At 40.2% G+C, this 22,278-nt stretch overlaps 1 protein-coding gene across 3 annotated transcripts in view; it reads left to right on the top strand.

Moving 5' to 3' along the window:
• LOC111869945 (opioid-binding protein/cell adhesion molecule homolog) overlaps positions 1 to 22,278 on the top strand; it is a 162,514-nt gene that overhangs the window by 95,709 nt on the left and 44,527 nt on the right. For all 3 annotated transcript variants that reach the window (XM_023861843.2, XM_023861841.2, XM_023861842.2), the window contains exons 3-4: positions 12,869 to 13,076; positions 20,472 to 20,630. In XM_023861843.2, coding sequence (XP_023717611.1) covers positions 12,869 to 13,076; positions 20,472 to 20,630 — 367 coding nt within the window. The remainder of the gene's footprint in view (positions 1 to 12,868; positions 13,077 to 20,471; positions 20,631 to 22,278) is intronic.

Genomic DNA, 22,278 nt, shown 5'->3' with positions numbered 1-22,278 from the left:
TCGGACAAATTACAAGGAATTTTGATTAAATGAAAATAATTATCTGAGAAGTAGGGAATGGCGTTATTGAGGTGTGAAATTTCCAGTTTAATAGTATAATTCCACTGACGCTACTGAAGAAATTCCGAAAACTTCCACGAGACTACACGGTGTCACAATACAGAAGATCATATTTTTTCGTACTTAGCGATGTGAGAACCTCAAATTCAAATTTGGTCACATTCACCATCTACTCGTTTACAGTGAGTAGATGGCGAAAAGTAGAAGCTGAGATAACGTGGTCAGGATAGCGACTGGCTATGGGCTGGACGACTGAGAGGTCGGAGTTCGAGTCCCAATAGGTCCAAGAAATTTCGCTTCTTCAATCGTCCAGACCGGCTCTGCGGTCCACCCAATCTCCTATACAGTGGGAACCGGGAACACTTTGCCAGGGGTAAAGCGACCGGAGCGTGAAGCTGACCACTCACCTACAACTAGTACCGAGGTCAAGAAAATGTGGATCTATACATCCACTCCCCCTACGCCTTCATGGCATAGTGATTAATTAGTTAAGTACAAGACAACTTTACCTTTACTCGTCCACAATATCACCACTGTCTACTGATTCAGATGACAGTGCTACTTTATAACTGTCTCTTGTCAACAAGCCCCTTGCGAAGGATGCTACAGTTAATTAAGTTGATTTAAGTCAGTAACATACGCATGTTTATAAATGATCTGTAGGATTGTCCAGAACCAGGAATTTTTGTTTTGCATTTTGGTTGTGCCCGACTCAGTGCAGCGTTACTTCAAGATTCTCACTGAATGCTGTAAATATTTGTAATGCATTCTCGTCTAATAATCTTTAAAAATAAAATATTTCGTTTCAAGTCTGTTTAAGCTGAACAATTTCATACCATTCTGCGGGTCACTGAATGGATTTTCGGATATAAGAAATAGTAAGAAATGGCGTAGCCGGTCACGGTAGCCGAGCGGTCTAAGGCATGCACTGTCTTCGCTCGCTTGTAAACCGGGATCGTGGGTTCGAATCCTACTTAGGGCATGGATGTTTGTGTGCGTTTTTCTGTGTTTGTCTACAGGTAGAGGCCTTGCGACGAGCTGATCACTCCCCCAAGGAGTCCTACCATATGTGTAAGATCTAGAAAAACCCAAGTGAACGGAGTTCATGGAGGTAGGCCTAGGCCCACTGGGGCTGTAGTGACAAGGGAAAAAAAAAGAAATGGCATAGTTTTTTTGTAAGCTGTAGGAGGGTATGCAAGTAGAAACAAGTTCAACTCGGGTAATCCTTGTCGATTCAGCTAAGAATCTTTTGTCTTTTCATCTACTCCTAAAATCGTAAAAATTGAAACGTACCGAACTATAATTATGAAAGTAGTTTTGTTTAGGGGTGAAACTTTGTCTCTCAATTTAATGGAAGAACATGGACTAATGGCATCTGAGAACAGGCTGAAGAGGGTTGGAGAAAACTACATAACAAGTAGCTTAATAACTTTTACTCTTCGCCACATATAATTAGAATGATCACGTCAATGAGAATTTTATGGGCCGGGTATGTAGCACACAATGGGAGTAAACAAATAATTTAGAATTTTTGTGAAAAAGAAAAAGACAATTAGGAAAGCATAGCCTTGAGTGGGGGATAATTTTAAGATGGACAGATGGATCTTAGAGAGATAGGATGAGGTGGTATGGTCTAGATTGAACTGAGTCAGGATAGGGACCAGTGGAGGGCTCTTGTGAATGCTCTAATTAATCTTCGAGTTACATAAAATATTTGGAATATTTTGAGTAAATAAGCGACTGGAGGTTGATCACAGTTTACGGCATGAACTGTCCTCGTCCACTGAAACACTAGGATCATGGGTTCGAATTCCATCCAAGGTATGGATATCTGTGTGCGTTTATTCTGTGCTTTTGCTGTCCTGTGTGTACAGGTAAAGGCCTTGTGACGGGCTGATCCCCCGTCCAAGGAGTCCTACCGACTTTTTAAAAGATAAAGAAACTGGAAAGAGGCCAAGGTCCAACAAAGAATTGCAGAGCCATAGATACACAGGTACAAAACCGGCGGCTTCTCTAAGAAGACTAAACACCATTGAGTTAATTAGTTACTCTGTAAAAGGAAAGTTGTTATTTTAAGTGAAATTGTCAGTATATACTGTGTTCCATCCCTCAGTCTAACTAACTAACTAAGCTACATGTAAAAAATTATTCCAGAAAATCTTCCATTTGTTAAGTATATACTCAAGACCTCAGTGGTACCCAGGACCTACAGGTTTCTAAATTGCTGGAAGAATGTGTATCCTGCTCAAGTGCTTTGCTCGTGAGTTTCACATGCATCTTTTATATCGGTTACAATAGATGGGACAATGACTACGGATGTTGCAGTCAGTATACTTGACATTTCATGCTGGATGACTTTAGACTGACATTTGATAAAATAACGCAGCATTGTTATCACCCTGCTCCTGAAATGTTAAATGTCATTGTGTATGCTGTATATCTGTAGTAGTGTCTCCTGCAAATTGCACAGTCTACAGCATTTGGCATTGTTTGTAGGCTTAATTGAATGTTTGCAGTAGTGGAAATAACTTCTTGAAAATCACTAAATACAACATGAAAATATTTCTATCTGATCTGTTATTGTGAGATTTGAGGTTCTCACGGCGGTGACTATGAAGAAGGCAGTCTTCTGGGATGTGGCACAGTGTAGATGTGGTGTTAACCGACGTTTCGGAGGAACGGTATACCGGTTCTCACGGTCTCTTCTCTTGCGGATTTTCTTATTTTCCTTCTACCCTGAAGATGGAGGCGACACGTTCTCCGAAACGTCGGTTAACACCACATCTACACGGTGCCATATCCCAGAAGACTGCTTTCTTCATGATCTGTTAATGGTTAAGGACATTTTTCTTACTGCAGGATTGAATAATATGAAATAAAAAGTTGAATATAAGGGTAATGTGAGAATTGGTGAGGGACGTTTTGGAAGCTGTAATGTCAGATTTGAAGATATTACCAAGACATTAACACCGAAGGATAGAGGAATGCCATGAGAAAATTAAGCAATATAATCTAAATGGGAGAAATAAAGTACTTTACAGGGTGCAGGGCAGTTAACAAATGCAGAGTAGCACATGAGAAGAATGGGTAATATTGCGGTTGGTAACAGAGCGTTAACATGAAGAACTTGGTACATTTTGATTCTTCGTGCATTTAAGTACGCCTTTTCGATTGACAGAATCGCGTAATAAGGACAGTTAAGGTGATTTGTGAATCAAAAATTTGAAGGAATTGGATGAAAGATGTCGTTGCTTATTATAAGTTATTCTGTCTGGATAGAATGAAGAAAATCTTACAAACGTCAACCCTGCTAAAGGTCCTCCAGATGTATATTTAAATCCTGTGCCCCCCTCCCCCCAAAAGAGAGGATTTATTGTCCGCGTAACTGTATTTCTTGCATTCTGTCCCGCACAGATTTCTGTGCATGATAAAAAGAACGAAGATTTCATCACTTGCTAACAGGCTGCTCCTCGAAAATTGAAGGTTGCTGAAAAGCAATTGTATATGACATTAAACATTTTCTGATGTACCTGACCTGTGCATATTCGATACGCACATTGTGTCAGAATCATGTAAATTTGTCCGACGATCGCAATAATTCTACACTTCTAATGAATAACTGACAGCCTCGAATGTCGATAAAATTTACGCAGTAGATGCGTACACAACAGGACGCGAAATATAAAAATGAAGCTTATGTCAGAAGTCTACTCTACTACTGTCTTAAGGTCAGTGTTTGCCATTATGAAGTTGTAATGCTTTAATCGTTTTATTTAAGTGACAAATGCCAGTATCTTCCCAAAAATATAATTACTGAAACACTTTTATCACTATGATGGCAACCACTTACCTAAGAACTATCATAAATGAAGAGTGTTCCACATGACACTACATTTGTTCATCATTTCTGGAGCCAGCTATTGCTTGTTCTCGGTTGTTAAATATTATGTCGACCAATGCCCTAAATGACATCTTGGATAACGATTTTTTCCCCTTGGCACTACAGCCCCAGTGGGCCCAGGCCTACCTCCATGAACTTCTCTGTTCACTTCGGTTTTTCTAGATCTTACACATTCGGTAGGACTCCTTGGGCGGGTGATCAGCTCGTCGCAAGGCCTCTACATGTACACAGACACAGAAAAACTGACACACAGAAACCAAACATCCATGCCTTAAGTGGGATTCGAACCCACGATCCCGGTTTCTAAGCGAGCGAAGACAGTACATGCCTTAGACCGCTCGGCTACCGTGACCGGCAGGATAATGATTAGACGGAGATAATATCAAAACACTAAAGTGTTTTTCTAAATCAGGGACATTTAATGAGAGATAACACGTGTACGAGGTGAGATCAGAAAGTTCCCTGACTAGCTCAAAACAGAAATTCTGGCTTACCATACTCAAGCCTGGCTACCATCTCCGTCAATATAGTCTCCTTGGGAACATATACAGCGATACCTTCATTTTCCAACTCCTCAAAAGCTCCATGGAAGTTGTTTTCCTTAATGCTGTTGAGTACCTCTTGCGATTCCATTTGGATTTCAGACACTGTTTCAAAACGTCGTCCCTTCAGTTTAATTTTCAATTTTGGAATCAACGAGAAATCATAGAGTACTAAGTCCGGTGAGTAGGGAGGATAGGGAGGGATAACCATGTAGTTCTTATTCACAAATTCTGTGGTTTTCAGGTACGTGTGGGCGGGCGATTTTGTCGAGATGAAGTAGGCAGATGTGGTTGCTTCAAATTTCCGATCTTTTTCGTCACAACTTTGTCTCAAGCAGCTCAAGACGTCACAGTAAAATCATAGTTGACCGTAGTGTTAGGAGAAACAAATTCACCGTGAACAATCCCCTTCATGTCGAAAAAAACAATGAGCATGCTCTTTGTTGAACTCCGGACCTGCCGCGCCTTTTGTGCCCTTGTTGATTGTGGGCTCTTCCACTGCAACAGTTGTTTTATTTTTGTTTCTGGATCATAACCGTAAATCCAACTTTCATCACCCGTTATGATCCTAGAGATAAATTTGGGTCCTCTTTAGCCTTCTCTTCTAGCTCAAGACACGTGTTTACGCGCCGCTGCTTTTGATCATTTGTCAAGAGTCGAGGAACAAACTTCGCGGCAATGTGGCGCATGTTCAAATTATCCGTTAAGATATCCCGGCAAACTCCATAAATAACTGACACAAACGGTGTCTGAGAGCTCATGGATTATTCGGCGACGGTCTTCGTGGATGAGTTCTTGAATTTTTTCAATATTCTCTGTCGTTTTGCTTGTGCTTTGTCTCCCTGAACGTTCATCATCTTCAACTGACTCTCGAACTGACTCTCGACCGGCCTTGAAATGTGAATGCCATTCAAAGACTGCTGTGATGCAGACACGTTACTCGATTTTGCCATTCATCGCAGACAAAAAGAAACACGAATTCGAAAAAGCACTCGTGTAAAAACAATGCGTGTTCACAACGCAGTGTCAAGTAGCAGCCTGATGCAATAGGCTTGCGGAAGTGTGACCTTGGTCTCCCCTCTCATCTTTCACCGAGGCAGTTACAACAATAACATTAGGACTTCTACTGCAAATGCTACCTTCCTTTTGTTCGTAGAAATTTTAGGCCCTCACTAAAACGGCCATTATGTTCAATTGTAATATGCCAGTGGTAATATAAACATAGAAAAAACTCCGTGGTTTTAGTCCGCAAGCGAACTGTACCGACCGAACGAGCGACGGCTAGTCGGCGAAATTAGTGCCAATTTTAACGGAGAGAAAGTGTTGCGTGGTCAGCGCAACGAATCCCCACGGCCATTAATTTCGGTTTTCTAGACCGGGGCCATTATTTTCTTGAACTATCTCTTCAATTATCCTCACGAGACTGAGTGTACCCCGTTCCAGACCCACTACTCAAAAAATCTGGTAGCGCCGGAAATCGAACCCAGCTCTCTGGATCTATAGCCAGGAACTCTGACCGCTAGAACACAGAGGCGGTTCTTAAGATAATATGTGCATTAGCCTAAGAGAAGAGTCTCTTATTAAGTTTCACCTGCCTGTGTACAAATTTCATTTGGGTCCCCGTAGTTTTCACAATTAATTAAAGTGAGCCGATAGAAATGTAAATTCCGTTCTTTGCCCGGTACATCGTGTGGATCTTGGTGATGTTGACTTTTTAGAGGTACGCCTTATTGTGGTCTAATTATGGAAGGTGTGTGAGCTTCTGTATACGCATAAAAATCTGTGTGGGGAAAATGGGGATTGGTGATTTTGGGTAATAGGGTCAGTAGATGAGACAATTTGAGCAACTGGCCCATTTTAAGGGCCACGGAGTGCAACAAAACCACGGTCAGCTGATGTTTCATAATGGTCACCCGTAAAAGTACACAATTCAACACTAATGTTGAAGGCAACATGTGTTTCCGAAACGTCGAAAACATTGCCCATATTTGTACTGCACAACACAAAAACGGAAGTAGTATCAACAATAAAAATCACAGTGAAAACCTAACACCAGTTACAGAAATATAGAGTGTAAATTTTCTTAAAAATATAATAAAATTCAAGAAATACATGTGAGCCGGAATAGCGTAGTCGGCATAGAAAATGGCTACGAGCTGGATGGCCGAGGAGTAGGAGTTCGAGTTTCAGTAAGGTCAAGAATTTTCTCTTCTCCACGTCGTCTAGACCGGCTCTATTTTGTGGGTACCTGTGGCTCTTCCTTCGGGGCTAAAGCGGCCGAGGCATGAAGCCGAACAATCACCTCTAGCTAATAGAGAGGTCAAGAAAATGGGGCTCTATACAACCACTCCCTCATACGCCTTCATGACGTAGTGCTTAATTAGTTAAGCACCAGGACAACTTCACCTTATCTACCTTTTTTCTTTCCCCCTTGGCACTACAGCCCCAGTGGGCCTAGACCTACCTCCATGAACTTCTCCGTTCACTTCTGTTTTTCTAGAGCTAACACATTCGATAGGATTCCTTGGGCGGGTGATCAGCTCGTCGCAAGGCCTCTACCTGTACACAAACACAGAAAAACGCACACACACAAACTAAACATCCATGCCCTGGGTGGCATTCGAACCCACAATCTCGGTTTCCAAGCGAGCGAAGACAGTACATGCCTTAGACGCCTTAGACCGCTCGGCTACCGTGACCGGCTTATCTACCTTTACATGAAATATATATGTGAGGGTAGTTTCTCAGGCTAAATAACACTTAAAATGGATAAAAGTGATTGAGGCGACAAATTTTAGAGTAGCTCTACTATTGCCAAATTCTCTCTAAGTAGACAAGGACGTTTGGGCATATAATTCGGCTGATCCGTACGGCGGAACTACGCGCAATACGTACCTTCCAAATTATCCTACAGCAACTCACGTAAAAAGAGGCAGTCTGAATGCTTCGTGCTATGAAGAAAGAAAATAGTAACAAGATGGTACTTAAAACTTCTGCTAACAATGCCTTAATTATGTACTCCGGCGTGATTAAAAATTCTGTACCACTGTGAGTTAAATTTCTAGTCCTCTGCGGACGCAGTGCTCAAATGTCGTCACAGCTTCTCCCTGGCAATATGATTGTCGCCATAATAACCCTCTCGAAAGGAGGGGGAAGGGGGTTGGAGTCCTTGCATGCAAGTAAAAACGTCCGTGCTGTAAGGGCATACGTCCCTTTCATTAATATCTTTCTTGCATATCAACCTAAATATACAGACTTGTATTCTTACATCAAGCCTGTTCCAGAAAATATTGCTTCTTTTACCTCATCGCTTGTACAAGTACGTACAATGTTTATATATGTATGTAGGTAAAAAAAAAATAAAGCTGTCCCTGAACCAGGACGTGAAGACCCATAGTGTTTTGAGACGTCAAGGATCCCAAATTTTCTAGANTAAAAAAAAAGCTGTCCCTGAACCAGGACGTGAAGACCCATAGGGTTTTGAGACGTCAAGGATCCCACATTTTCTAGACAACCAGCTCAAAGATGGCGGTAAGGTTGTCAGCCTTACGTGCCGACCGCGCTTTACCCCCAGGAAAATTATTTAATTTATATTCATAAAAGGTTAGGAAGAAATATCTTGAATGCATGTTCGGCTGTTAGCATCATTAGAAGAAGTTTGCTCTGCCTAATTAAAAAGTAACTTGTTTTTCTCAGGAACATGCATTTATATAGGTCACTTTATATACTCAGAAGAAGAGTTTAGCACTATGCCCTTATTCCACACAAGCGCTCAACAAGCAGTGCCTTTTTGTACGTGGCCGAGAAAATACTCAACTTTCCATGAGACTTAATTGGTATATCCAACTGAAATATGACATAAAATTAACCTCTTCCTAGCGTCATGGTCCCTTAACGCGGAAACTGAAATAATTAGGACTTAACTTTGTTGTTAAAAACACCCGCAGCAACATGAAATACAGTAAAAGAATAGCAGCTGGGGTTGTAGTGGAAGCTATCTGGTTAAATCTTGCCGCATGCGACTGTAGGGAGAACAAAAGAAGAAGGACCGAAAGGGCATAGTGATGACTTCCTTCCGTTCAGCGAGTTCTTAGTGTGGACTTGCTTCTCCTGCCAATGGTCCATGCTTCACATCTAGTATTTGAGGAAGGATAGCGACATTGTTCAGAGGGAAGCTTGCAGCTTGCTCGAGACTCCCCATTATAAAGAACGAAGTGAGGCGATACAGTGCAAACATTAGCTCTCTACTTTACAGGCAGGTTTTTCTAGCTCACGGCTTTTGGCCCTTCTTCATGGACATTAGTCGTGTAAACATTTGCCATTAAACCTATACTTTTTGGATTCCCTCGCGGGTATTCTTCCCAAAGTTTAAGAGATGACCGTAATGAAATATTCCAATGCACGTAAGTTGTGATGATATTGATTTCACGTTACTTCGCTCATACTACTCAAACCGAAGTTCCCCCAAAGATGTCTCCACCTTGTCGTGGTGGAGGCGGTTACGTGACTCTGTGACCTAGAGAACTATGCCGGCGGTAGTTTAACTATCAGTAAGGTCACCCATGCCGGAAAAGTCAAAGTGTAGAGTCCAGACTAAGAGAGAGACCCTGGTCCCCCAGCTTGGGGGTTGGTCATGAGGCTAACAACCTCATCCTGTAAAAAGAATTTTGTTCAGAAACCTAACAACCAGTCTCGGGTCATCATGCGTGGGTCCATTCCTATGGCAGCACGTATTGGTTGTGGAGACTGGTTGTAGAGGAGGCCAAGGCTCACCCAGAGCTGTAGTGCTGAGTGGTATGTAGGTAGGTAGGTAGATAGGTAGGTACTCAAACCGAAGCGTATATTAACCGTCGGTGCAAGGTGGTGGATACAAAATCAAAGGCAGTTTTATCACAAGAGCTGGCCAAATTTGTACATGTTAACTAAACAAATATTGCGTTTCTATATAAATGTTCCGCTCTACAAAGAGTTCGGCCCTTCAGACCACGAGATTGCTTGTTCCATTAAAATGAAATATTTTCTGTTGGACTTGAAGTCATCTTTGCACGGCTTCTTTCCGCGGTTGACTCTCATTATAAATATAATTTCATCAATGTTATTTCTCTCGGATACGATGATCGAACACTTCCTTTAACCTCCAAATGTTTCCAGTCTACGATCAAAAAAACGACCATAATCAACAACGCACTTCTCCCCTACTGTAAATTTTAACACCTCTTCCTAAATTTCCTGTGGCTCATAAATGTACCAACTACGCATAAGCTATAAAAATAAAGGAATAAAATTGTCACTCCTTTTACGGAAGGCAACCACAAAAAATACAATGTGTTTAATGGCGAAATCTACCCGAGGGATGTGACATAACAAAGCAAGAATTTAGGGTGGAGAAAAGCATGATATGGACTTCACGACTAGAAGTGCGAAAAGAAACTCAAGGCAAGTCTAAGGTTGCAGTATTACCTTCTAGCAATCGTGACATCTCAGGTTGGAGACTGAATTATCTTCACGCTATTATGAGGCTGTCGGTCTAATCAAGTAAAATGGCAGTTTTGCACGCCATGAAAACAAAGAGAATGCGCCAGAACTGTTGGTCTCGACGAGACGATGTGCTTATTATTTGCTTGAGAAGTGTTGAGAGCAACATCGGCGATTTGAAGAGTTGATTTCTGAGGAATTACTTGAGCTAGAGTAATGATATTTCAAGCATTTGCTGTCTACTTTATACTTCGTTGAAAAAGAAAAAAATAAAGAAAATTTCTGGCTTCGAAATACGACTAAAAGCTGAAACATAAATAGCATTTGTTAGCGCTTAACATTTTGTTCGTCATTAATTTCAATTAGGTTAGAGACAGAACCACTGGACCTTCTAAGTGCAAACTGTAGAAATAATTTTTTTATTCCTAGTGGGGTGGGACTAAGTCCCTTGTACTGAGGCCACTTCTAGCCTATTTTACCAGCACCAGATGATAGGTGAGGGTGATTGTGGAGCAATTGGTGGAATGAAGATTGGCAGGGGAAACAGAAGTACTCGAAGAAATCCTGCCCCAGCGCCACTTTGTCTACCACAAATCCCAATTGACCAGACCCGGGATCGAACCCGGGCTGCCGCTGTGGGAAGGCAGCGACTGATCGCTTGAGCTATGGCGCGGCCCTTATAAATAAGTTACATAATACCCCCCAAAATATTTCTTGAGTTCCCCATAACCTTTCGTCAGTGAAACCGTGAAAGCAGATAATTGAATTTAATTATTGATCATCATTCTTATTATCTGTTTCTGAATTTCTAATGCATTTTTTGAAGCTAGGATAATATTTCAGTAAGATGTACTTGAGATAAATAAACTTTTAATATTTCATTACTCTAATTCAAATAGTGTCTTGGAAATAAAACATTAAATATCGCATTTTGGGTCGACTGGTCTAGCTTCTAAGAGAAGCAGTTTCTATTGTCTAGTGGGGAAAAGCCCTGGTGGCGCGTTTTATCGGTTGGAGTTGAAGATTGATCAGATAGTGCCTTCAGAATATCTATGTACATTGGTCATAATACCAATAGCTCTGTTTTGGGTCAACAGACTGTGTGGTACCGCAAAGTGGTTTTCATTAGTTCTGATTTGTGATGTTCGAGGTAATGACATCAGGCCTATTAGTAAAACGCGCTATCTCGGAAGCCTCCCTGAGCTTGATATTCGGTCAATATCAAGAAACTTTAAGATCAATATTTTTATTCTTCATGGCGACTTTATTCGAGGAACATTTTGGGGAGAGTGAGCATTCTTTTCCGCCCAAGCATTTTATGTATATATTACTCCTTGCAATATAGCAGCAGCCATTTTATTTCTTTTTTAATTTCCAGGTCACTGACAAAAATCCGGCTGTTGGAAACCACGGTGCTCTTAATGGCGATCCAGTGACCCATATAATTTAATTCAATTCTTTATTTTTACGTGCTAACTACACAGCTACGGGAGAGGGTTACAGCGATCAGCTAACACTGAAAGAAGCAATGGAGGGATATAGGACAAATATACATGTATAAGAATGTCTACCGCATATCATATACAGGACAAACGTAATTTTATCAAAACACTGAATTTAACAACTGTAATTACCCATCAACCAAATTAACGAAAATATGAATGTTAAGGAAATGATTGTCAAACATGTTGACGTGCATCTTTCATTTGCAATCAAGGCTCAACGAACAGAAGGAATTTTTTACGTAAACAAGGGGTATAAAATGTATAATATCTCTAATATTTCTGAATAAAACTCTGATGTCAACACTTTATAGAATCGAGGGGCAGGTAATAAAACCGCTATAAAGGTTTTTTTTTAATGTCTCAATAAAATCCATCTCACGGTTAGAGTGTGCAGGTTTATGTTACCTCAAATATAGTTATAGCTATATGAATTGTGATTTCTGTAGAATCTCTTATGTCATAAGGCAAAAGCTTTCTTAGGACGTTCTAGTTTGTTTGAGTCGGCGTTTGTAAGACAATTTGAGGTAAAGGAAGCATATTCAGTTTTAACTGATTGGGTGACGTACATTAATAAACATTCATCTAATGAAGAAATGGAGAAAGTAATGATGATTATTGGATTTCACAAATTTAGAGTATGAGAAATTAAATAATGAAAGTTACAACGGATTTACTGTTCAGAGAAGTACTGTGCAACACTTCTTGTCTCGCTGCACATCCAAATTTGTCAAAGATACATATAGACATAAATAAAATTTTACATAACCAGGGGAGGGTTCGAAAATATGCGTGACCCTAAATATGTATTTACACATAAATCCTTGCCCTCTATGTTATTAAGAATCATATCCTTGTCAGTAAAAACTGAAGGCGAACGTATACAATTACACAAATATAACAAATATGAGAGAATATTAAACATTTAAAATTAAATCTTTTTATTTACGTAATACATTTCGGACTGTAACCTGTGAATATTTAATCCCTCATAAAAAAGCGCGGTACACCTGATACCTTGTGGCGGCACACCATTCTTCCGTCGCACACGTGTTGCAAAATACTAGTTCAGAGTCAATGAAACCACCAATTTCTTGATAAATAGGTATAAAATAATATATGGAAAAATGTAACGAAAAGACCACACAGGAAATCTAGGAATTGATCTAAATGAAAGAATAATATTAAGCTAGAAATACTAGAAATTCCCATTTGCTTCTCATTTCACAATTAATCTTATACGTTAATTGAGGGAAATAATTTATGTAAGTTTCGGAAGAACTCTGGGTGTAAAGTAGTATTATAATATTAAGACGACCATCTTAAGTTTTAGTTGTTCCTGTGTGTGGGAGTAAGGTGTGATTTAATTAACTGTCTTTTGTCTGTAGGTGGCATGGCTACGCGTAGACACGCAAACCATTCTGACGATCGCCAGTCACGTGATCACGAAGAACCACCGGATCGGAGTGACGCACAGTGACCACAGAACATGGTACCTGCACGTCAGGGAGGTACGGGAGACGGATCGGGGTTGGTACATGTGCCAGATTAACACTGACCCCATGAAGAGTCAGGTCGGCTACCTCGAGGTGGTGGGTGAGTGATGGGTAACAGAGCTCTTGCAAAATATTCACTTGAGAACTACTCGTAGAAGGCTGCCGTAGGAGGTCATTAAGATAGATCTTAGGGAAATAGGTTGTGAGGACATGAAAAGAATAAAACTATTTGACAATCATGTCCAATATCAGAATTTGAGCGGTGATGAATTTTAATGTTGTGGTAGGAGAGAGGTTAGAGGGTTGTGATATTAAGTGAATGTAACTGGCTCAGAACAAAATAACATAATTACCTTCATTGTTATGTTTTTCATCCTGCTGTGGATGTCACTACTATGGAAATCACAACAGTTTTATGCTTCTAATAAATAAGTGAACGGAGAAGTCCATGGAGGTAGGCCTAGGCCCACTGGGGCTGTAGTGCCAAGGGAAAAAAAAATAAGTAATAGATTCAAATTGTCGATAAAATCAGTTAGTTTATTAAGATATTATTCTTATTACATATTTCGGTCATTTATGACCCATCATCAAGCATTTATTAACCATGAAATGCATCCACGTTGTACAACAGCACATCAGTAGAAGCAAGGAAACTACACGAAACAACCCCATAAACTCCAATACGCGAAAGTTTACTAATATAGAACAACAAATAAGAACTCGACCAGGAGCCTACCACAGAACGTGACAAAGCACAAACGACAAAAAACAGGACGGCGTGATGAGGCCAGCGGCACTGCATATACTCGCATAAAACCAACATTTATATTAGAAGATCAAAGATTCGAAATACCCTATTTCACCCTGCCCCCCAAGAAGAACGCCCATGCGACCATTTCCACCAGCAGGTCTCACTCGTATAACACCCAGGTCCTCATAGGGCAAGCATGTCCAGAGCGTCGATCGCGGGACAGTACTTGGTCGATCGCATAGGACTATAAGGAAATTATACGTGAAAAGCATATAAATTAACTTGTAATATAATAGGATTATATTTATATTTTGAAGGGAAAATACGTATTAAAGTAGTCTGTACTTTCAATGTATGTTGCTTTTACAATAAACATCATGTATCGTGTTATATTTACCAATATTTTTGCATAAAGCAAGGTAGTAGCAGTTTTGACATTAAAAGCCGATCACAACCTGTTTGAAGTTGGACATGCCTGCCATAGAGGATCAAAGTTTAAAAACACGTTTCTTGGATGTGGCGTCGTATAGATATTGTGTTAACCGAGATTTCGGAGGAATTTATCGCCTCCATCTTCAGAGTACAAGAAATCCGCGAGCTAGGAACCAGCGTGATCAGGTGGCTGCGGACTCCAGCCAACGAATTAAAGTGGCTCACGGCAGAATCCAATTCGAAACAGCGCGGATAATTGTTTTAAGTAGTTAAGCAACTCTGTCTAAGGAGTGTGCATGTACTAAACACTCGGATGGTGTACCAGTATGTGGAGCAGTGTCATAGAGAGATACTGCCTCAAGGAAAAGCCGGGTTCAAGATTTGTTCCTGCAGGTAGGTCTGGCAGCAGATTAGAGGGCGCTGAGTAATGCCAAGAGAGAGAGAGATAGAGAACAATTGAATCCATTAGTCTGAACATTCTGATTTGTGTTTGTCAGTTGTGAATATGCAATCCTCTGATGAATGCTACAGCGGCGCAATGAACTGTCGCGACACTCAGATTAAGAGCATAACGGTGTACTCTGATCGGAGTAAGCTTACACTTACAGTTCATACAAATGTTTTATTTTTGATTTTGCATAACTCATTAATGTTAATGTTTATTTTACGCAACTATAAATCAGTTCTTGGAAATCTTGTTGCAGCCTGTTGCGTCGTAAACATATAGTTTCTTTATTTCGTATTTTCAGTCAGCCCGAATATCTGCGAGAGTATACAAATGAACTGTTTATATTGAGGGCGTATATCAATGGCACAACAAGTTTCAATCCCTCATAGATCATAATTGTAATCGTTCTTTGGTTCTGCTAGCTCCGGTAGAGAAATTCACTCATCTCAGTCCGTGTTCACAGGCCACGACTTGGGTGATTAGTGGGGCTTTAGGCGTAGGGAAGTGACACTCAACACCAATTAACTGTTTGAAGTCTTTATGCAAACTGCACTATTTAAATGGTAACTGCACCGTAGTGACCCACTCAACAAATTCTTGGATTTTTGGCTTCTTTACTGTTCGCTAAGACACACCAGTCAATAGGTACCACAGAGTGTACATACGGGGATCAGGACACGTGTACCCCCGGTGAATGTAAATTTCGAAATTATCCGCCAAGCACGCTCTAAATGGTAAATATTTGCCCCTGTTAACCAAAAATTCGGTCAAAGGACATACCACTTAAAATTATGATTGGCTGGACCGGGCAGACTGGGAGGTTGCTTAATCTTTCTCCTCCAATTAGAAGAGCATATATCCACGAATATAGAGTTTAGGGGTGAACTTTGCCACCTGCTGCGTGGCTGTCAAACTGGGATTTGGGGTAGCATAAAACGACGCTGCTAAAATTATGTCTTCCCCTGTCAAAATTTAGAATTTCTAAAGAACTCGGTCTCGTGTTACGCATTAACTTGACTTATTTACGGATGGGCAGCTGACTTCAAGCTTGACCCAAGCCACCTGCTGCCTGTCTCGGGGGGGGGATCTGCAATTGCGAAACGAAAGTGAGGAATCTCATAGAACCCTAACCATACACAAAACATCAATTGACCATCCCATAAATTGGACAGTTACATAATCATGTACTACTTTGTGTTAAATGTTGTATTTAGAACCAATGTGGATCCATATTGTGAAGTTACACAATTTCTTTATTAAAACCGTCACAACACAACTATATTAAGCTCCGTTCCTAGTTTGGTTCTGCTACATGTTTCGGCTATTAAAGACCATCATCAGACAGATACATGGCTAAAATATATACACCATTGCAGTACTAATAAAATTGGATACAATAATATTAATTGTATTAAAATACTTGGCGTAAAAATACAACAAATTAGATTATATAAAACAAAAGTTATAGTATAAAAGAAGAATAAAAATTCTTCGAGTGATGCTTTACATCATCGAGTCAGTCGTTGGTTTTTGTGATTTTGATGTGTTCCTACGGACAAATTGGAGTATTCTATATTTTGTGTATATATACTAAATTATTTTGCAGACTCGTAATGAAGATGTAGTAATATTAATTTTAATTATTTAGTCGGTGCCTCCTCTTACAAAATATTGTCCATTCTATAGGGAATGTAAAGTTATCTTTGTTTTTGATATTGCCTTGTAAAATAATTCTTAATCACTTAATTAGACCATTGCTCTACAATTGCAAATGATGATTATGTTTCCAGTAACGACTGACATAAGATCCCTTCCCATATTCGTATAGAAACTCCCTTGCATTTGTTTCAGAATTAAAGGCACAAATGAAGCCGGGTTAAGCCCATAAATGAAGTGAGAAATTGCATCTAATGCTTTTATGCAGGATGGTGGAACCTGTATCTGTTAAAATAAATTTACAAGAACATAAATAGAATGTATGTGCACGACGTAGTTTATATATGCAAAAGGATTTCAGCTCGACCTCAGTGGCACCCTTTTCTCTCTTCCTCACCCGGGCTTCAACTTCCACTCGATTTGTGAGGTAATAACATGCAAATGTATGTAAAACGGCTATAGTATCGCATAACATTGCAGTGCTCCACTACAGACAGACAATTTAACGCCTCTCTATGGCTGACTTGTAGATTGTTTGAGGCTTGTATAAACACTCCAACTGGTGCGTGCTGCTATCGGAAAGTTGATGCCACAAACAAACCAACCGTCTGAACGACCGACTGACCGACCATGGAAGCACAAAGCGACGCGTCCCACAGTCGGAGACGCCGTGTTTGTGGTTGCGCTTCTGAGGATCATGAACCATAATTATACATATATAACCCCTGTGGTAACTCACTCATTTTTCTCTCCCTCTCTGCAGATGGAGTTTGAGCAACTGGAAGGGGGTAAAGTGGCCTTTGGTATGCTTAATGTTTCTTACCGGAACGTATAGTAATGCGGTTAGTGTTGTGGAATCCGTTGCGGAAAAATGATAGTGCTTCGTAAGTGTAAGATACTGTATGTTGTATCACAGATAGATAGAAGCATCATTATTTCTCCGAAACGTCACCCGCCTAACAGACTACAGGATGTCATACTCTTAGAACACCCGGCAAAAACTAACGAGTTTCATCCATGATATGTACACAGTGGTCGTCTTGTAGTGCACTCAGTTTCACCTGTTACTTCACAACATGTTTCGGCAACATAGTGCCATCATCAGGTGTCCCAATTACGTCAATCTATTGCATTGCTTGCCCTCATATGTTTTCACAACACCATTTGAAAAGTATTTAAAAATCCGTATTTGTCAACTATGATAAATTTACACTCGCTAAAACTTGTTAAGATAATTCATCTTATTTGTCTTAATTAAAACTTGCATGTGGTTCGTTCACTACGGGGTCTTTTTTCTTATTTTCTGTGTAAACCGCGTCTTGTGATGTGTGTTCCCTTCTTAGCTGCGAGTGTTGTAATCAATATGTTCTCATAGTTGGGTTTAAACTTTTCTTTCGGTGCTTCTCATTGCAGTAAAAACTAGTTATCCTGTTTTGGCTTGCGTCTCCTTCAAGTCTTCCTGTGCCCCGTCCGTCAGTATTGTAATGCAGCGGATTGCTTTCTGAGAAAAGTGTAATTGCNTAAGATTTGAGGCTTTCACGGCGGTGACTATGAAGAAAGTAGTCTTCTGGGATTTGGCACCGTGTATATGTGGTGTTAACCGACGTTTCGGAGGAACGTCGGTTACCACCACATATACACGGTGCCAAATCCCAGAAGACTACTTTCTTCATAGTCACCGCCGTGAAAGCCTCAAATCTTACAAATTTCTCGCTGTTTATGGAATCCGAAATGTTATTACCATGTTCACAAGATCCTTAATAAAGTTCCTCATATACTATTTAAACTAAGCAACTCAAGCAACAGAATTTCAAGCAGGAAATGTACATAGTGATCATACGTTGTAATATCAGTGGGTTCCAAAGGGCCTATTCCGAATTGTTTCTGATTAAACGTGATATTCTGACGGAATCTCTCTTCGACTGTAATACGGCGTTTAACTCCTTCTCTTTTTGTTATTTGTTCCAGTATTACCAACACGATTATTGTTACTATAAAGCTTTATATCCTCTTCCAGACTAGGCATCGATGCGTTACTCTCTCCTCCTTCCTGTATACTAATAGCCAATAGCAGGTCCCCGTAGATTGACTCTAGGTTTTGTGTCACTACGGAAACCGTAGTCATATCAGCAGTATTATAGCCTTTCTCCAAATGCAGAGTAAATTTTTATTGTTTGTCAATTTAAAATTTATATAACTTCTTTGGCATTGAACAAAATTTTGTGAAAATTTCACAGGTCACAGGAAATTTGTTTGCTGCCATTGGCAACGCTGTACTGAGTAACAAAATGACCTCGTATAGGGCGGATGAGAAACTGCCTATTATCCAAACTACGATGCTTTGCCAACACAGATATTTGGTAATATTGAAAATATTACTGAAATCTGTTAATATCCATAATATTTACGTGAATTATATGAAACTCCAATCTATTGAATTTATAGGCGTGTGTGCATATAAATACATATTTAGTTAAAGTACAAGTGGCCGTGCAACAGAAATCTCCTATTCTCCATCAGAGCAGAAATAAGCTCTTCAATCACTTCGTACAAATATTACAATTAAGAAAACTACAACAATTTCATGAAGACTACTGTCTCATAAATTGCAATGTCGTGTAGTTCGAAGTAATCCCGCCTTCATCTTCGGGGTCTAAAATTAAGCCAATCATGAAAAGAGCAGAAACATGAGACAAGCTGAATTCAGCTTGTCGTCAACGCTTCGATCCCCAAATTGGAAATGTATTTCTCCTAGAAAGCCAAGCCCCCCCCCCCAACTTTATTCACCACGCCCACCTAGCGATGAGGTGCAATGATTTGAGAGAACAGGACCATCAACCCATCCGCATCTGATGAACCTACAGACCTGTGCTTCCGCTTCTCCTTACGCTCATATCTTCATTTGTTGCGTCATTAAGCAGCGGCATAACTTACTGTATATATCGTTAGGCCTACTTCAGATATAGTAACATTTCAGTTAGATTAAGTGAAACCGGTGATTTGTTATGAATTAGCATAATATGAGATTTTCTGGAAATGGCACACGTATTTATTTCTATCTTGTATTTGAGTATAATATTCTTATATCCTTCGATATCCCTACTTCAAAGCCTTTTCCCTTTTGCTTTTAATGTAGTAAGCATATTTATTGTTATCGAAAAGCCAAGTATTGGTAAGGCTAGTTTTGAATAGGCCTACAGATCTAATTTGCTAGTAAAGATTGTTGTTTAATGTTTTGCTACACACATGAATATTCCTCTTTTCTATACGCAGTGTAATTAAATTTCTGATAACAGATTTTCGGAACTAAAACAAACGTATTTTAGTGAACCGATAATGGTATAGATTTGTAGTCGAAGGGTAACTAGCTCCGTTCCTGGACCACTGGCTCTACTTAATTATCATTCTCACCGTTTTTCTTGTTCCGTCACATCAAATGCTGGAGTAATGTCTGGAACATGTCTCCTCAATTTCGTATCTGCTGAAAGTTAATATCTGATTGTGTATAATAAACTAAGAATCAATAAACTCTTATCTGAAGACCATTGTTTGCTGACATACGAGTATGACGATCTGTGACCTGATGAACGCTTACCGACGTTTCGGAGTAAGATGTTGCCCCTCCTTCAGATAAAAGCAGAATCTAAACATCTGCCAGACTACTGGACTCCACCCACATTCCAGGAGACGGTATTCTCCATAGTTACGTCCTGAGGACCTCAAGTTTCAGAATTTTTATTTGGAAAGTTATCAAGAATCTGAAACAAGCCGATAACAAATCAATTATACAATAACGAACACAGCACTGTGACTGTAGTGCGCCGGGATAGCGCGCTCGTTATAGGAACTGACTACGAGCTGGACGACTGAGTGGTCGGAGTTTGGGACCCTTTAGGGTCAAGAATTTTCCCTTTTCCATATCATCCCGACTGGTTCTGTGGCCATCTAGCCTCCTATCCAATGGATACTGGCGAATTCTTCCCAGGGGATTAAGCGGCAGGGGCGTGATGCTGACCACTCACCTCCAACTAGTACCGAGGTCAAGAAAACTTGGATCTATACATCCAACCCACATACATCTTCTTGGCTTAGTTCTTAATTAGTTAAGCACAGGGACATCTTTACCTTTACCTTCACAAAGGGCTGTATTTACCACTTCCGTCAGCAGACTTCCTGCAGTTCTTCATTTGTTGTGTTTGAATGTGCAGTGCCACCGGATATCCTGGACTATCCTACCAGCACGGACATGGTGGTGAGGGAAGGGACGAACGTGACACTACGTTGCGCAGCGACAGGGTCACCTCAACCCACAGTGACCTGGCGTCGAGAGGGAGGCGAGTGTATCCCCTTGGGTAGTGGCCAAGAAGGTAGGAGACGTACATTTCTTCACAATAGTGCCCCGTGTCAGAGGTCATTAACAGTTCGCGACAGTCAACTATTACTGTAAACCGCATTAAATAAGTATTATGTAAACACACTAACATTATGGGATGAGATCCTGAAATTCGACACTTTTAATTATCATATCGAAGCTTGTCATTTGACAAGATTCTGAGTTAGTTCCCTCTACTGCCAATCTCTAAAATCTAGCTAAGACCCGTCTTAATTTTAGTATCCAAAGTATTCTAGTTTATCTTGATAGACCTAGTATTAAACCATGGATAATTCGCCAAGTGGCAGGACTTAATATGATTCCTTAAATCATTTCTTCATTGGCTGAAGAAAGTAGCGTCAAATTCTGAAATGATATGGTTTGAGGAAGAAGCTGAGACAGTGCACTCTGTTCATTGTACTAGTCAAAAATTGTGATACACCATCGTCAGGGAGTTTCAGATTCACCTTGACATTTAGCTCCATTAACTTAATTTATGTTGATACCTTTCGTGTACCAATATGTGAGACATTTTCATCATGTGCGTAACTAATGTCGTTATTCAATCCACCTAGCTAAAAATTCTGTAATATAAAAGAGAATTCACTTGCATGAAAGCACCTATGTACGATAATCCTGTAAATTATTGAAGAGAAAACTTGAAACCTCTGAAATTCATACCCACATTGCGAAGACTTCTCTCTATAGTATCATGCAAATATTTCTTCAAAACTAATGACTCTTCGGTGCTTCAGACGAACGTGATTCTCTCACCTACAAGCATAGAAGATATTTACGATGAATGTAGCAGGTTCATCCGAAACGTCATTACCCCACTAGAGTTCATGATCGGTCATCTCAGGAGAGCAACTTACTATTTTTACGTAATTTCAGTATTAAATTCAAACCATTCTCTGCCTAGTTTTAAGAAAATTTGTATTTTGGAATGCAAAAGGTGTTTACTATCAAGATTAAGTTCTACTGGAATGCAAGGCCATAAAATCTAGTGCGGGTACAGACGTTTCGGAGGAAACTGCTGCACCCATAAAAATAAAATTTCGCTGTAGATGAAGGCATCGCATTCTTCTGAAACACTGGTTGTCACTTAGCATCTTGCAAGACCTCACGTTCCCGAAGACAACAATCTTAGATTCGCTTTTCAGCTCCACTGTGACAAACTCTAGATAGCGTAAGGTGACTCAGATGAAAATTTATTATACACTCTCGTTGTTGGTGCAGTGGCAACTGCCCAGAGCGGAACTCCGAAAGCCCACACTTCGAGTGGCTGCCGCGTGTCGGTTGTCTGAGAGGGATCTTTCGTGGATATCCACAGTTTCTGTAGGCGAATTACGGGATACCACAATGAAACGAGCCACGTCTGCACCCCGTCCAAACTCTTAACTGTAAATCATTCATGATAATCTTCATAACGCATCTCAAGTTATATAACATTTTAAGTTGAATCAGCGTCGTTAAATAACTTAAAAACCAAATAGTCTGCACTTAATAGCATTGAGTGTAAACTAAAAGTAAAAAGTAAATGCATCCCTGAAACAGGTTTTGGCAGCCCATAGCCTTGTGAGATGTTTCGGTTCCCACATTTTCTTGACAATCGGCTCATAGATGGCGGTAAGGTTGTCAGC

The sequence above is a fragment of the Cryptotermes secundus genome, unplaced genomic scaffold (assembly GCF_002891405.2).
Source record: "Cryptotermes secundus unplaced genomic scaffold, Csec_1.0 scaffold979, whole genome shotgun sequence".
Lineage (NCBI taxonomy): Eukaryota > Metazoa > Arthropoda > Insecta > Blattodea > Kalotermitidae > Cryptotermes > Cryptotermes secundus.
The sequence above is the reverse complement of the archived record's forward strand: the minus strand, read 5'-3'. Positions and strand labels throughout refer to the sequence as shown.